General features: G+C 49.1%; 1 protein-coding gene across 1 annotated transcript; it reads right to left on the reverse strand.

The window, feature by feature from the left end:
- Positions 1 to 3,975: 3,975 nt before the first annotated feature.
- On the reverse strand, positions 3,976 to 6,767 carry SP9 (Sp9 transcription factor). The gene is made up of 2 exons (XM_030952435.1): positions 6,650 to 6,767; positions 3,976 to 5,929 (listed from the first exon to the last, which is right to left on the reverse strand). Exons 1-2 carry the CDS (start codon positions 6,668 to 6,670, stop codon positions 4,577 to 4,579), a joined length of 1,374 nt encoding a protein of 457 aa, XP_030808295.1. The 5' UTR covers positions 6,671 to 6,767; the 3' UTR covers positions 3,976 to 4,576.
- Between the last annotated feature and the right edge of the window lie 10,549 nt (positions 6,768 to 17,316).

Consider the following 17,316-nt stretch of genomic DNA (forward strand, 5'->3'; position numbering starts at 1 on the left):
TGGGGCAGGCGGGCGGCTCTGCCGGGCTCTCTTCTGCGGTTTGGCCCGAGGGCTTGGGGCTGCGTCGGGACGGGGCGAGCTGGGCTCCCGGCCCCGCCGGGACCGTCGGGCGGCTCTCGGCGAGGGCCTGGCGGCGGGGAGCTTCGGGCGAGGGGTCCCGGGCCGCTTTTCGGGTGTGCCGCCCCGCCGGACCCATGGCTTAGAATTAACGCCGTGCAATAAATTATTTTTACTCCGAAAGTAAATAGACGGGTTACTCCCAGATGGGGCTCCTTCTCGGATCGGTACAATAAATATCCCTGAAGGAAGCTCTCTATTTATGTTGTCATTGATTAATTCTCGCTACCTCATTTGATTTCGATTTAGAACGATTTGATTCTAATTTAATTAGCATGTAATTTGGATGTACATAATTACTGTAATTATGACATTCAGGTGAGGCAGCTTTAGGCTGAAAGGTAATTTCAAATTTTCTAGCAGCCTACTTTGTGCCGGGGAGCGGACAGGGACCCCGCGCCCTGCCAGCCAGGTACCAATTAGCCCATCTCGGGAGCAGCGCTGCCGCTCGTTTGTGGAACAACAGCGGCGCCGAGGCGGCGGCGGCGGCACAGCCGCGCCCGGGGCCCGCCGGCGGGTGCCCGCCGGGAGCCGCGCCCGGCCGCAGGTGCGGGGCCGCGCGGAGATCGCGGAGCGGTGACCGTCGAGGGCCCGGCCGCCCCTCCGGTTGGCGGCCCGGGGAGCGGCGAGGCCGGGCCGGCTGCCCCGGGCTGGGTGTGCGCTCGGTCGCTGCGGGCCAGTCCCGCCCCGCCGTCTCCCCACAGAAGTTCACGCTAGTCCGCCCGCTCCCAGGGGCCCTCCCCAGCCGCCGCTGCCCCCCGCGCTCCTGCCGCCGACTCCTCGCTGCTGCCCGGCCCGCGCAGCTCCGCCGCCCCCGCGGCCGCCCCGGCCTCGGCCCCGGCCCACGGGAGCGCCTCTAGGTGGCGCCCGGCAGCCGCCGTGCGGCCCGCGCGGGGCAGCGCCGCGAGCGTCCCGGTGTGCGCGCTCGGTCTTGTTCCGCTCTCCTTTTTGTAATGTGCGTGTGAAGGATGTTATTCCTTGAGGAAATTTGTAGCTAAATTATTCTCACTTAAAATAAACACTCAGCACAGCAATTACTCAAAGGGGCGGGCTGTCTGTTAGCTTCCCTTCATCTGCGTTTTGGAAGGGTGGGAGAGGATCCTGGAGAACAGATAATGGCTGCAAATAAATTACAGCTCCCGCAGATAAAGTTTCCATTTGAATTAAAAGACGCAATTAAGAGGCTGTCCAGGCACGAGATCGGGTGTTTATATATTATCTCATTAGAACAAAAACATTAATGTTACCTTTTAAGTGTAAAACGAGCCGTTAGGTCTGTAACTCGCCGCGGGGGGCAAGGGACACGCTTCCTGCGAACGGGGGACCTAGCGATCGAATGTCATTTAGTAGATAATTTTTCCTGACATTTTACCGTCTCCTGTCTGTGGTGTTGCCGTCGCTGGCTGGTTGTTAGACGTGTTTTAACGGGCTCTCGGAGCGGGGTTGAAGTTGCTGTCCGCGAGGTGTGGCAATGAGCAGCAATAGCTGGACCGGGATTGTAAATGGGAGCTAGGCTCAGCTCACGGGCGAGCCCGGGGCCAGGGGGGCCAAGGCGGCGGGGAGCCCGGCTTCCCCTGTGCCACCCTTCCCGCCGGGGCCCGACAGGGCACCCTTCTTGTTCCCGGTGCTCTCCCGCTCTCAGGTTGGCGTCCTCTTACTAAAGAGGTGAACTACAGATTCAAAGACCGAAATCAGATTTATTTTTCGGGTTCTCACACCGTTTGTTCTTTAGGGTTTGTTTTTTGGTTTTTTTTTTTGTGTAGAAGTTCCCCAGACCATATAATTATCTCCAACATTTTCGAATGAATGGTGTCATTTATTTTTTAAAAAGGTGACACGCTTTCTATTTTCTTGGTTAAACGAACCGGCTCTGCGGCCCAGAGCTGCTCCTTTCCTCGTTTCTGGGGAGTCTGGAAGTGATGGACGTTTTCTGACCCGAAGGGGCAAAGGCAATGCAAAAAGGTCCTTGATCACTGAGCTGAGAATTGTAACCCCGGCCTGGCAGAAACTGGACCTGCATGGTGTCCTTTGATGTGTTTTATTATAAATCGAAAACAAAGCTGACTTCTGCCCAGCACCCCGCGCGGGTGCATTCCTGCGCAGCCCCCGGGCCGCCCGGCCCGCTCTGTGCGCTACCGCCGCCCGAGCGCGTCCCCAGCTCCCCTCCCTGCCCGCCGGGAAACCTGCCGGCACCGGCCGGAGCGGCAGCAAAGACACCTTGCCGGGCTGCTTTTGGCCAGGAAAATTCCGGAGCGGTTCTGGGGGAAGGTGCTGTGGGCAGCTGTGAGGCGAGGTGCCTCTCCCGGGAGGCTCCTTTCCCCCGGCCCGCAGAACGGCCTGCCGGGCTCCCGCCGCCGCCCCGGGGCACAGGCGGTGTCGGCGCTGCCCGGCCGCTTTTGTGCAACAGTGGCGCGGAGGAGGTGGGACGCGGTTATTAGTATTCACGGCAGATGTATTTTCTTTAACGCAACGTCTTTATTCCAGTTGGTGGCCGACAGCAGAATCCGTTTCTCGATGCTATTTGCATTCCCTGTTTTATGGAGGATTAAAATATTTGTATTCATCCAATCTGTACCGGCTAGGGTAAATTAACTTTTTTTTTTCCTCACCCTCTTCTTTTTATTATTTTTTTTAATAACACAATTATCTCATTTAACAATTTGCCTTTAAAAAAAATACTGTGGCTGTTAGGTTGGTGGTCAGGAGACAAAGGGAGTGAAAATAATTTTCATTTCAATAATTGCCTTCTGGTCAATTTAACTGTGCCTTATTTTGAAAGAGCCTGTCTAAATGAGATTCCTGTCCCAAATGTGTTCCCAGGCCTTAGCCCAGCCTTTAATTATTCCTGAGTTTTTTTTCTTCAGAATAAGACGCTGCACTGAGTAATCACAAAGAAGTCAGAGAGCATCCTTGAACCTTTTCAATAGCAAAGCCACTGATATTCAAATAACATGCAAGGACCATTTGACTGCATGGGGACATAAGCATTTCCAATTCACTATTTGCATAGATCAACTGTCTTTGAAAAGGAAAGGAGCAGTTGTCTTCCATAACATTAAAAAGCCTAGTTATCAAATCAAGTGCTTAGTTTGGGGCTTTTAAAACGTTTACATTTTATCTTAGGTTGCCCTTTACCGTTTGACATGCAAATTTGGTGCAGTTAATTTGGACAATTAAAAGGATCTTCAAGGGAGCTTTGTCACCGAGAATATTCAGAGTTTTCCCCGCGGACCAGCTGAGATAAAGTTGGCCAGAACAAATGATGTCTAGGAGATTAATTAGATATTTGATAAGACATGAATCCCTAATAAGGGAATACAAGGCACAGGGGGCTGCTGTGTGCTCTAAGTCAAAATTAATAACATTTAACAAGATTTTCATTTAGGCATGAAATGTCTTTTCCGGAGTATTGACTCTAGCGATTTATTCCCCCGAGATCACCTCCCAGCCTAGGCAGCCTTGTGGCGCTGAAGGCTTTTAAAATTAAATAAATAGTTCCTCAGCGCAGTTTGCCTTCACTCGATTTTGGGGAGGGTTTCACCAAAGCCGCTTAGGTCTCAGCATGGCTTCTGGCTGTAGCAGGGCTCGGACTCGGTTAAAATTTGTTGGTTTTTTGTTTTGTTTTTTAAAGTAAATCAAAGCAAAGGTGGCTTGATCAGAGCGAGCAGAGGCCGGTCCCATCCCCTCCCAGCTATATCATTGCTGACTGTATTTTTAATCACAGTGACTGTAAGGACGATGGAAAGGGGTGCGAGGCTCCTACTCAAAAAGTGACCCCTGCGAGGACTGGGCGGGGGGGAAGGAGGGGACACGAAGAAGAACAAACCCGTGAGTATATTGTTCAGAGTCCTTTAATAATACCAAAATGAAAATATGTCAAGATTTTTTTTCCATACAGATAAACGCATTTAATTTCTTTAAGAGACCTTAACTTACGTGTATTTGAGTGAAGTGTTAACTCAACATTTTAAATATCTTTTACATATATACTGACTTCCACAAAGTGCATCAGAAATTTATAATTAAAAAAAAATCAAAACCCCAAAACCTCCCTGAATTTCAGGAATTCACCAATTAAAAAAAAAAAATCCCCAACCCCCCTATCAGATCAACATTTACAAGAAAAATAAGGGAACACGATCTGGTTTTCTTTTTTTTTTTCCTGTTTTTCTTCTTTTTTGAACCCTATTTATACAGATGTTTATGGGATACAGAGGGACCGTCTCAGAGTTGCAGCTGTATTTCTCACCTTAAGCCTCTCTTAGGATGCTTGCCTTCCAAGAGAAAGAGAAAAGGGAAACGGAAGAAAGTGTCACTCGGTACCTACTGGCCGGGCGGGACGGGGGCCGCGCCTCTCCGGCCCCGCCGTCCACCGGCCCGCCCCCGCCGCGGCCCGGGGCAGCTCGCGTCCCTCCGGCCGGCGCGGGGCACAGTCCGAGCGGCTCCGGCGGCGCTGCCCCTAGGAGTCGCCGGGGCCCGCGGTAGGTTCCTTGCCCGGTCCGCGGGCGGCGCCCACCCCCTCGTGCAGGATGAGGTCGGGGGACTCGGAGCGCGGCGTTTCCAGGTTGCTGGCGTCCGTGTCGCTGTCGCTGCCCTTTTTGCCCCCGCCGCCCCCGTTGTGCGTTTTGATGTGTTTGCTCAGGTGGTCGCTGCGCATGAAGCGCTTGTTGCAGACGGGACAGGCGAAGCGCTTCTCGCCCGTGTGAGTCCGCAGGTGCCGCTGCAGCTCGTCGGAGCGGGTGAAGCGCTTCCCGCAGAAGAGCCAGTTGCAGACGAAGGGCCGCTCGCCCGTGTGCCAGCGCAGGTGCGCCTTCAGGTGCGAGGTCTTGCCGTACACCTTGCCGCAGCCGGGGATGTGGCAGCTGTGCAGCCCCTTGCGCCGCAGGCTGGCCCCCGCCGGCCCCAGTCGCTCGGCCTCCTGGCAGTTGGGGCAGTCGCAGGTGGCGCGCCCCGAGTAGCGGCGGGCGGAGCGGGCCGAGCCGCCCCCGGCGGCGGCGGCGGCGGCGCCCGAGATCATGGCGCTGGCCGCCGCCACCGCCGCGCTAGAGTCCGTGTAGGAGGGCAGCACGGGCTTGAAGCCCTCCTGGGTGAGCAGGTGCTGGCTGGTGGAGAGCAGGTGCGAGGCGGCCGTGGAGCCCAGGCCGGTGGAGCTGAAGGCGGAGTGGGTGAGGGAGCTGAAGTCGGGGTTGTAGGTGCCCAGTTGGGAGTGCAACGAGGCCTGGGGGGCGCCCGAGTGCAGCGAGCTCTGCAGCCCCCCCGCCGGGTTCTGCACCTCAAGCCAGGAGCCGGGGTTGGTGTGCACGTCCCACCAGGAGGAGGCCGCTCCGTTGGCCACCTCGCCCGCCGAGAGCGTGGAGTGGAAGCCTGACTTGTACCAGGACTCGTAGGGGTGCGCCATGCCCACCCGCGGGTAGAGGCTCTCGGCCGCCGAGCTGTGCACTTTGGAGATGAAGGCCGACTGCCCGCCGGGCTCCTGCGGGGACACGCCCGCCGCCGCCGCCGAGTTGGAGAAGAGGCCGCCGTAGTCGCTGCTGAAGGCCGAGGAAGTGGGCGAGGTGGAAGCCAGGCAAAAGGCGCTGTTGGCGGTGCCTGTGCCACTGGCCAGTCCGTTGGAACCCCTGCTCGTGGCCACCGTGAAGCCCGAGAGGCTGGAGCCCAGGTTGCAGCTGGAGGTGGAGCGTTTCCAGGGGTGGAAGCCCCCTTTGGCGAAGGCGCTAGACTCGGGCAGGGTAGTCAGGGGACTAGTGTTGCCGATCTTGTTGCAGGTGGCGGCCAGCATGGCCAGGGGAGTCGTTCCAAATCTCGGCTCTTCCTGCGGGAAGAGACAAAGCCGGCCCGTCAGCCTAACCCTTGCCACCTCGCCAGGCTCCCGCGGAGACGCGGCAGCGCGGGTGGAACCGCGGCGCAACGAGCGGTACCGCGGAAAAGTTTTCTCTTATTTTAGAGGAAGGCTCCAGCCCTGCCACGCTGGGCACAACTCGTTTTCCGCCGGAGACCGGTCTCATCGCCCGAGAGATTTACCTCGCAAGCGGGTCCCGACGGGGACAAGCGACACGAGTGTTCCGAGAGGGCTGCTCGAGCGTACCGCCGTTAAACCAAAAATCCCGTGGGAACGAAATGCGGCGTCTCCTCGAGCAACCGTACAGGAGCGACGGAAAAAAAAGAGATGGCAGCAAGGCGAGCAGTGTGCGGAGCCTTCCGACTGTCGCCTCGTGCAACGCCGGGCCGGCGAAAATCTTTGGAAATCGAGCGTAGTTAGAGTTAAAAAAACAAACAAAAAAAATCCCAAACCAAATCAAGAATTAGACAAAAGAAAGCAGAAGCAACACAGCTTCTCTCCGGCCCAGCGAGTTTTCAGGCTAAACTCTTTGGGAACGACCCGATGGGCAGCCCGCAATGAAATCCCCCGAGGCGGGCCGGGATCACCTCCCATCCGCGGGTCCACGCGATTTCGGCAAGGGGCAGCCGTAACGCGGCGGCAACGACAGTTTTTCCAGGGGGAAGCCGCGAGGAAGCGCGCGGTGCGACTTACCCCGAGGATAGACGTAGCCATAGCACGTCCGTGGGCTGGGCGGTGGGGCGGAGGGGACGGCGCTCGGTGAGCGCCCCGCGCTGCCCGGCGGCACTAAGGACACTCCGGCGCGGCGGGGCCAAACTCTGCCTAAGTGCGGGCAGCGCCCGCTTTGAAGTACCGCTGGCGGCGGCGTTCGCCCAATGAGGGCGCGGGCGGAGCGGCCCGGAGCGGCCCGGCAGCCAATCAGGCTGCGCGGAGGTGCCGGCGCCGGGGCGCGGGGCGCGTGCCAGTCAGCGCGCGGGGAGAAAACTCCCGGCTCCGGCCCGCGGCGGCCGCGCCGCAATTACCGCCGGCCCCGGCCCCCGGGCCGCGCCTCCCGCCGGGCCGCGACTCCCGCCGCCCCCGCGCCGCCTGCCCGCCGGGGGAGCGGGGCGAGCCGCACAGGGCAGGAGTCGAGAGCGAGGTCAGCGCCGGCGGAGGGCTGGTGTCACGGCTGACGCCGCTCCGCCGTCTCCTGTAAACTGTGCAGGAGGTGTCCGATGCGCTGCTGCTGGTGTAGTCACCTGCGATCCTCGCGGCCCGTAAACCATACCTGCGTCGCTTTTATTCAACAGGCCCTTTGCCTCCTTTTCAAGCCATTTGGGAGCCGTCCGTGTTGGATACAAATAACCTAACAGCGCCTAATGGCATTCTGTGAAAACACGTTTATTTTTTTGTTTTGTTTTTTTCTTTACTAAATGTCAGAAGTGATTTCGTGCACAACGTATTTCTTACTTTCATTGCAAAAAGAACTGAGGAGGCTCTGTGGTTATATAAAGTGCCAAAAAATTCCAAAGGCAGGGAACCGCCAGGCATCTCTTTGCTCTTGTACCGGGGCGGGAGAGGGGACGAGGGGCATTTGACATCCTGTCGCTTAAGATAGAGGACGTTATTTTACAGAGTAATCGCCAGCAAAACACTTTGAAAGTCAAATTCGCAGCCTGCAGCACGTTTTTCAAGCCTCATATACTCCCGTGGAAGCAGTGCTGCTAATGGCAGAAAGCTTGCTCCCTCCTAGCAGTGCTAGGGCGCTGCTGGAATAAGCCGCCCTAGCACTTGCCTGTGGCCTCTGCACTGTGCACACTCCACGCACCCAGTGAGCGACAGAGACTATACCTGCTCTCTGCATGTGCAAAATGTAAGTCCAAACCTCGGCTCCTCAATGTCTTGCAAGCTAGTCCCTTTGATTTGTAATTATCGGAGGCTTCTTAAGTAATTGGCTAGAACTTGCCCGTACTGTGCCCGCGGAAGATCAATAGGCGTGCAACTTTTCATCATCGCGGTCGGCTCTGTGAGAATGGGAATAGGAGCTTTTCCCCTTCCTTTTTGCCGTTCCCAGGGCAGCTGGGTACCATTCTGAACCAGAAATACGATGAGTGCGTTTAGCAATGCCGGGGCCTTGCTCTGCATTTCAGTCAATATTTCCTTCTCGGTGCCGCCTCAGCCATCCAGTGTAAAACCTTCTAGCAGATGCAAAATAGGCATCGCTTACGAGCAAGATGGAGAAACCGGGAATTTGAGATTATGATTTGCTTTTCTTCGCATGTTTACATATATACGTGTGTGTGTGCGTGTGTATGTGTGTGCTTAAATAAGGTGGGCATTGCGGTTTTTTCTACATTGTGTTATGCAATCTATAGGACGACTGCCATGGGTGTCCCTGGAGATTATCTTTTATTTAAATGTCTAAGGCTATTTTCAAAGGGCGCTCGCCTTTTTGTCGCCGGGTATTAAACAGAGTCGGGGCAGTAGGTGAAAAAAATTCTGTTCTGCGCTTAATTCTTTCCACATTGGCTCGCAGCTGGCGCAGGGGTCCGAGTGATGCATGGCAAACCCTTCCCTCGGAAGGTCTGCCCGGAGCAGATCCTGAGCGGCGGCTGTACCCAGGGGGGCTCTAGCGCTCGGCGGGTGGAGGCGGCAGAAAGGGGGTGGCGGGGGGAGCGACATAACCCCCACGGGTGAGGCGAGGAGTCCGACAGGGGCACCCGGGAGCCATCGCCCAACAGGTGACTCCTTCCTTCCTTCCTTCCCTCCTTCCTTCTTTTCTTCTTCCTTTTCTCCGGGGAAACCCGCTCCTTCCCTTTCCAGGAGCCTGCCATGGTGGTCGTCAAGTGTCAGCGCGGCGCTTCTGGCCAACCCCAGGGCGGCGGGGGGAGAGGGTCTTTCCTCTCATCCTGGGGAAAGTCATCAATAAAATACGGCTGGAAGGCAGATCGAGAGCGTGACGTTTAAAAATGTTGCCTCTACATCAGCGAGTAAAGGCATCCGCTGCCTGCTTGCGCTCCCACAGCAAAGTAGGGATTCTGCTGTGCCTGAAGACTGGCGGGCGGCTCTGCCTGCCGCACATCCATCTCCTCGCCCCTTTGTAGTCGGAAAAGTAACTAAAACCCGCAGGAACGAGGCAGGCGGTGGAAAGGCTGAGCAAACGGCGGCGGAAGGGGGAACGCTGCTAAAATCTTTAGGGGGTCAAGTATTTTCTGACAGATTTTTTTCATACTCCAAAAATCGAGTTTTTAAACAAAGATCAATGTGTTATGCTAAAGTGTTGAGCTGACTGTTAAAACATTTGGGGGGATAATGACAATGTAACAAAGGCCTGGTTTGGAGTGAATCATCACCCTTTTAAAAGTTAAAGCAATTTTCAGGAGAATAGCTTTCAGCAAATGCTTTACATTATTCAAAACGGCCAAATAATGCTCTATTATAGAGCCTGAATGCTGCCAGTCAGCCCATAAGTGCAATTTGTGCAAAGGCTCGGTGCCTTATCTCCACTTCTTTATAAAGAGGTGAATATAAAACAATTTCTTCCAAACCCAGACAGAGAGCACGAAAATTGCTTCCCTTTCTGCAATCAGGGCAATTTAACTGGAGTGCAATTAGCACTATTAAATGTCGATTCTGCATAAACAAATCTGACTAAGAAGCGAAAGTGGGGTGAGAACCTCATATAAACTGAAACTGATTTTTAAAAATTATGTATCCGGGTCCTTTACAATTGATCCGTGACGTTTTCATCTCAGAATATATTTACATCATAAATACATTACAGTTAAATCAATGTAAATCTAAAAAAAAAAAATCTCAATATGAATGCTAGTAAAGAATAGCCTAATTAAATGCAACAGTTCACTTTCTTTGAACAATATTGTTTCCCATCTTCTCTCTACGAGTGTCTTTTGATCTGTGCAACTACTAAAGTTGCTGTCTTTAGGAGGTAGAGCTGGGAAACAATTCTTTCATTACAGATGGTTGGGAAGCTCCTGGGTTTATATTCAAGAGCATCAGATGAAATGGCTCGTCTCTTCAAAAAAAGCTCTGGGAAAGAGCTGCCAAATATTTTCCAAATAAATCGATTTAGCACCAGTTAAATGCAAGGTTGCTGTACAATTTCCCCTGCATTCTAGGAGGGGCACGGAGTTTTACCCGTGGCAGTTATGGGTAGGAAGGGGGCAAACCCTTCCAAGTTTAAGAGAAGCAGCCTAATTTTCTGCCAAATAGAAAGGACATGGGCAGGAAACAGGCAAACTCCTCACTGCCGAGATAAATAATTGTGTCCTGCCAGATTTTTTTTTTTTTTTTAGCAACAGTTCTTCCGTGCGGAACCCCCTCCCCCCTCAATTACACTCTTCACTTACGTGATCTAGAAGCCAGCATTGATTATCAGAGCAACTCAGAGGGGTACCTGGTGATAAATTAATAACTTCAGTTAGGAAAAGGCTCCCCTGCTATTTTGCCCAAGACTAGATACTACAAGGGGGAAGTATAAATAGAGATAGTGTTAGAATACAGACCTTGGTGCCTGTTGAGTCCACTGAATTCTTTCCACTATAGAGTTTTTAATTTGTAGGTAAAGATGAAGTGCAGCTTTTGATTAGAAGGAAATCTTTTATAGTTAATAAAAAGGGAATGAGCATTGGGATCAAATAGATAATGGAAATTAAATGAAAATTATGGTACTCTCCCACAATTTCTGCTTGATCTTTCATATGATGTTTGTTACATGGTGCACTCCCCTCTCCTCCTGCCCCCTGCACACTGAGCCCCGAGGTGGAGCATCAGGCTGGGCTTTCATATTTTCTCGATCTTTAAGGTGACGATCTTTTCTCTGTTTAAGAGTAGCAGGGAGACCCATATTACCCTGTGTTTAAAAAATCTGCACAATCGTTTCAGAAACCTGCCGTTTACTGAAAGCACTCAAAAGCGTTTCTTTGGAATTAATTCTCTTCCGCTAAATTTATTTGGACTGTGAATTTTAAAGCTCCCTTGTTCTGTTTATCTCAGCCGGAGACACGTTAACAATTCCAGGGAAGACTAGTGTCAAAGGAAAGAAGGTGACTGCAGACTGGATGATGATTTTAATTACTACAATTATTGGGAGATTATTCAACAGCATCATAGATTTGTTTTCTGCCTTGGTATGAAAGTCTGAGGAACATTGTGCGAGGAGCATTGTACGAGGATTTTACCTCTTGGTTCACATGCTTTCCAGTGCTCTTACGATGTATAGGTTAGGTATGACAAGCTCAGACTGCAGCAGGTTGGAAATTCAGCCAGTGCTAGCGTTCAGAAAGCTTTCTTAAAACGCAGGTGTTTCTAAATAGAAAGAGTTTAATTAGTAAACGCTTGGACCCAACGTTTATAGAGCGTAAAACCGCCTTTCCACACAAGTCCATTAAAGCAGCTCTGCTGACTCGGTAATGAGGTGCGTGCGGTGAGCAGGGCAGCGGCGGCCGGGACGGCGAGCTCGGCGGTCCCGGGCAGCGCCCGGCCCGCCCCGGCCCGCCCGGCTCCTCCGCCCCGCCGCTCCCCCGGCCGGGGCGCGGGGAAGCGGCAGCACCGGGCGGGCGGGAGGGGAGCGGGCGAGTGCCTCACCGGAGCAGCCTCCCCGCGGAGGAGTCCTGTCCCTGCGTTGCTCCCAGCATCCCGCTTCCGGTGCCCTCCTAGCTTTTTACACCACGTTTTTAGCCAGGCGTGACTCAGAATGTTGACTGTGATTAAGCAAGCTGTCTATCTAGAGATAGAGATATGTGGCAGCGTAATTGGCGGCATGATTGACATTTCAAAGTTCTCTTCGGTCCACAATGACCAATAAATCCTCCTGCAGCTTTTGCCATTTAATGAATTGCTATTTTGGTAGAGGAAAATATGCCAGACCCCCATTCCTATGTTCTCTTCTTCCCCCTCACCCTGTCCTGGGATTAGGGCAAGGAAAGAAGGGGAGCCGTTCATTATGCTCTTTCTGTGTTCTGTAATTACTGGAACTCAGGCTTAAGGTGAATTTCAGCTCAGATCATGAACCATTTCACGTTCAGATGCAAGCTTGCAATACTTTCCTAGTGGCAATTAGGAGCCTATTACAAGCCATTAGATTGATCAATGTACCTTAAACAATGTGAGTGATTTATATGGCAAAGAAAAAAAACCTTCTTACATCCATTGTACTGTTCCAGCGACCAACCTGGCCCTCTGTCTCCATTCATCACAGCTTTAAACAACAAAAGCAATTTATTTAGTAAAACTTAAATGCAAAGAAAAGGGCTCAGTTCTTCGTCATGTAGGGCATCTGAGCTTTATCTCTTTATTGTCAAGAGATGTAGGCTGGAAGAATCTGAGTTTGTGGGGGGGGGGAAGGGAGGGGTGGATTTGCTGGTTTCCAAATGGGTTAATTCACCTTGTACCTGAAAGAAGGAAACAAAGAGATCCCTGACTGCTTCCTAAAGAGGACACTAATCTGCTGTGCAGATGCAACACAAGGAGGAAAGCAGGGGCTTACACAAGTGTTCAGCGAAGTGTTTGGTTAGATGATTGTAGCCTTTTAATGACAGTCTGGACGCAGAACCACGATCCCTGGTAGCTCCAAGACAGCTCAGGAGTGGAAAGCAGGCTGGGATGTGCCAGCTGATGGAGGGACAAGGGTAGGTGCAGTCTTCACCGCCATGGGTGGTTATTCTAACCATGCTACAACTAAAAAACTACAAAATATCGGCTGCTATAAAAGCTGGAGCTGCTACCCTGTAGGACTTGGGTCTGTCTTTATTTGCCTCCTTTCACAAGACCCAGGGAACCTCTCACACCTGGAAAATTCCTCCTAGCTCCTGCCAACCCCAAAATGAAGGTTTGGGAGAGACTGGTGACTTTGCACTTGCTACCAATTTATTAGGTAAACAGAGATTTAGTTCAGAAGGAGCAGGACCATGATTTACCATTCATTGAACTGATGCCCCCTGTTTCTTGCATTTTTCTTACCTTTTTGCTAACCGTATTTTCCTTGATACTTAGCACTCCAAAATTAGTCTTCTCTATACATACCAAGTGACAAAATGAATCTTTGGCTTGGTATTAAACAGTTCTGACATGCTTCAAATTAAAACCGCTGAGAAACAAAACCCCACACGTGAACTAACTAAACCATTCTTTAAAATGTGACTTTAATGGGACCAGTGTAACTGGTGACAGTGTTTCTTAGAAAAAAAGCCAAAACATCTGTACGTCTTGGTTCAGCTGGAAATTGATTTTGGAATATCATACGAGAGAGAATGTTATTAACTTAAGATTCCAATTATTATTTGTGTTTCAGCAACAATCTGCTCTCTGGAAATTGCTGCAATGCTTGTCAAAAGTCACTGTTTTATCCCATAATTTTCTGCAAGGAGGTAAGCACAGAGCTCCTCAGTATCAGTACAAAGAAAAGAAACAAGGAATGAGTGTCAAGCTCTATCAAGAGATACCACCCTTTTGCTACAAAACATGGATACAGCCATTCCTGATTTTCCAAGTTGTCCATATGGGATTGATATTACTCATTTATTTAGTTATCAGCTGCTTGCTTTCTTGCTAGCAAGGGATTACTAAAACACAATGTCCACAATATAAAACCAAATGAGAGTTTCAGTAGGAATAAGGGCAGTCCTCCCCCTTCCCTAGAGGAGATCCCACATTGAGAAGAGTGTTTATGTCGTGAGAAGAGCATTTCTGGTGAGTCTGTCATACACTAAACCCACTTCTTCCCTTTCTTATAGACACTATGCTATCGAGAGCTTTACCCATAGAATCAGCACTGTGTCCTGCTTACCTTAAACTTTCTCTTTATCATGGAGGAGACATCAAAGAAGAATAAAAGATCTGGAAGCCTCTTTCAAAGATTTTGTAGAGGTTGTCCATTTAGTCACATTGTGCTTTAAAGTCTTTTTCCTTTTCCAAAGCTTTGCATTTGTCACTTTGCCCAGGAGAGTTGCTGGGCCAGTCTCCTTAGGACATGTTGTGGCCTTCCTCTACTTTAAGTATTGCTGCAAAAGCAGTCTACTTGAAGGGATTTCTGCAGTCCTTAACTACACATATACAAAAGCAGCCTATGCTTCCTAATATGCTGTTTCAGGCCCTTACATTCCAATCTGGCTTGCATTGCCCTTTAATTATCTGTCTTCTTATTGTGATCAAGTGAATTTTTAGTAATCTCCACATTTATTGTTAAGGTAAATAGATGCTGCTTTTAATCAGTATGGAGGGCCAGACCAATGCAGTTTGAAGTAACTTAAGTCAACTATAAAGGGTTCAATGTGTGTATAATTACAGAGGACGTCAGCTATTCACTCCAGTCTAATTCAGTGTCTGTTTAGAGACAGAGCTCTTCCTTTCCTCTGCACCCTCTCTCACCTGATTTGCTCCCCACTGCTCTGCAAAGCCAGCAAGAAGAGCACAGTGGAGGCCAAGCTAGCAGCAGCCCTCCTGAACCTCAGGCTGGATTAATTTAGTGGATTGGAACGCCTAGGTGAGTATAAGCATACGGGTACAATATAACGCCTTCTTCCAACAAAAAAGATTGATTGCATCTTAGCCTCGGTATTAAATGTGCTATTATCAGAAGAAGCTGGAATAATGCATGCAGTAACTTTAAAATAAAGCAGGTTTCCTTTGCGAGCATACTTATTATTTCAATAGTATTTGAGAACTAGTTTAATAGTGGCCATGTTGTTGCTTACTAAAATATATTTGAATTGAACACGTATATATCAAGGTATTTTTTCTTAATTTTAGTTTGAATTATTCCTGAAGTTCTCATTAAATTTACCATTTGTAAAGGACAGATTAAATGAAAATGGCTTTTAGAAAATAGAGCTGGAAATTATTTTGACCTTTGTGACCTGCTAGAGGTGATAATTTGCTGCAATACTGCATGTTGGACGTATCTGACATTTTAGGTATTCCCTCATAGTTTCAGACCTTTGTACAGATGAACTCCACCTGGGACAACTCAGCAGTCAACTTCTTGTTACCTTCATGTAAATGAGAAGACTACAGCTGTCTCAAGCAATCTAGGTGGACACCACCAATGGAAAATTAAACTTGGGCGAGGGCAATGCTAAGAAAAGAATGTCTATTATCCACAATAATGCTCCTAACATTTTCTAAACAGCTATTACCTGTGTCTGTCCATAATTGTCCTTGTTACATTAACGTTGCAATCTTTCTTTCTGAACAGTTACAGAAATCTCTCCCCACTGACTTTTCCATATGTAAACAACCTATACAGCATTTTGTAATGTAAAACAAATGTGGTAAGTAGGTCCCACATTAAAAAATAATTTTGAGTGGAATGTCTGAAATGCTCAGGGGATTTCAAGGGGGAGGTTAGAAAATACCACCACTTGCACTCAGTTTCCAAATGCATTCCCATATATGCAGATGAGTGTCCATAGGACCTGTGGAGCACATTGTTGCTGAATTTGGATTGTCACTGAGAACAAATAACTCACTTTCTCTTTTGCAAAATGATGCAAAATAATCTGTAGTGGATTTTTGTTATATTTCTCATGGCTTTTACTGCACATGAACGTAACTAAATTTTTATATTGACAATAAAAATATTTATCTATTTAGAAAACAACTTGACTGCAAAATTCCCAGTTACGGCAAAATAAATAGAAGTCAAAATCTCTATCATCACATCCTATCAAATTAGAGTAACATGCTAGTTATTCTAATTGAAATGTGATTCTCTGTAGGGGCAGACCATTATACACCTCAGAGGGATTGAAAGCAGGGAAACAAAATGCAAGTTTCACATTTCTAAAATCTCATCTCCACACTTAAGAAATAGGATGGTCACAATTCCCATGCAGTACTTAAGACAGTGTAACTTGATCCTCCATTATGTATTTTGGAGGAAATTTAAGAAAGCTCCAAGGTTTGTGCACCTAAGACATGTAGAAAAATGTGTCAATGTGTCCTGTTTGTCTGGTTTTTGGAAAATGTCCTGGCTGGAAGCACAGCTCTCGGAGCAAGAGTGTCCTCCAGCTCTTTCCTATTATCACTGTACATAGATCAGGATGTGAAATAAGTAGCCAGACCTTTCAGCCAGTACCCAAGTTGTTATGCACTAACTTCAAAAGAGACTGAGTGAGAATTACATGCTCCTATTCAAAGATGTTGAAGTTAGTGCACATAGAAACTTGTGCTTGTTCAGAGGAAATGTCTAAATTTTCTAAAAAGGTGTGAAGTGTAAAATAAAATTGCAGGCTTTGGAAAGATAAGTTGTGTAATGCCACAGACTGTTCTGAAACCCTCTTTTCCCAGCAGTGGGGGGAGTGCTGATATCCAGAACACGGAGATGCAACACTGTGTTTTTCCAGGGAGTAGCTGTGGTACCCACAGATTGACTAGCCACATTCCATGAAGCAACAGGAGCACAGGAACACCTCTTTGTGCCAAAGTACATGCTAGAGATGCTACAAAACATGGTTTATTGCCATGTGAGGGATGGACTGAGCCCATATAACACCAGCTGTTCTAATGGTGTGCAAAACCCCACAGTATCTGGAATTTTGCATCTTCAAGACCGAAATTTTATGAACACTAATTATTTGCAGATGGTGCCTTACCTTACTTGCAAGTGTGAGTGTCTGCACACTCACATTTGCAACTGCATAAGGGAGAGGGAGGGGATCTGTGTAAATAAACTGCTTAAAAAGAAAACCAAATAGTCAAACTAACAGCTTGGTAGTTTGATATTAAATTGCCTATTGTTACAGTATTTTTCAAATAGCTGTTACCATAACAACATATTTTTTCTTTAAATTTTTTTAGCTGTTTGGAAAAAAAATTCTTACCAGAATTCTTCCATAATAGCTTCCATTAATAGCACTGTCTTCTGTTGGGGAGGCCAGTGCTGATGTCTCCTGCTGTCACAAGTCACTCACACATCTAGCAGATGTTTTGTTTGATAAGGCCAATTTGAGCTTTATAGAACACGTTGTGGTTTTTCATCCATTCCCAAAGAGCAAATATCAGTTAGGATGAGACTCCAAACTGATCATTTGCAGGGAGACAAGGAGTGTGATACCTGTCAGTGGAATGTGACCCACCCTGAGAAACTATCTCAGACAGAACTGTAAAAGATTCTCCTTTAACACAGCAATAGTGTACCAAGCACCAAGAGACAGACCTTGGAGCCATACCTATAACAAAACCAAAAAACATGAGAAGGGAAAGGAGGGAGAAAGGAGGTAAAAATCCTTTAGGAGGCCAGTATTTCTCTTCGATTCTGTAGCACACATTTTACTAAATTCTTAATGTAAATGCTGTGGATGAAAGTGATTTATCTCTATCAGACAATTTATTTCAATCAGAATTAGAAAAAGTGAAAGAAA

The sequence above is a fragment of the Camarhynchus parvulus genome, chromosome 7 (genome assembly GCF_901933205.1).
Source record: "Camarhynchus parvulus chromosome 7, STF_HiC, whole genome shotgun sequence".
In the NCBI taxonomy this organism is placed as follows: Eukaryota; Metazoa; Chordata; class Aves; order Passeriformes; family Thraupidae; genus Camarhynchus; species Camarhynchus parvulus.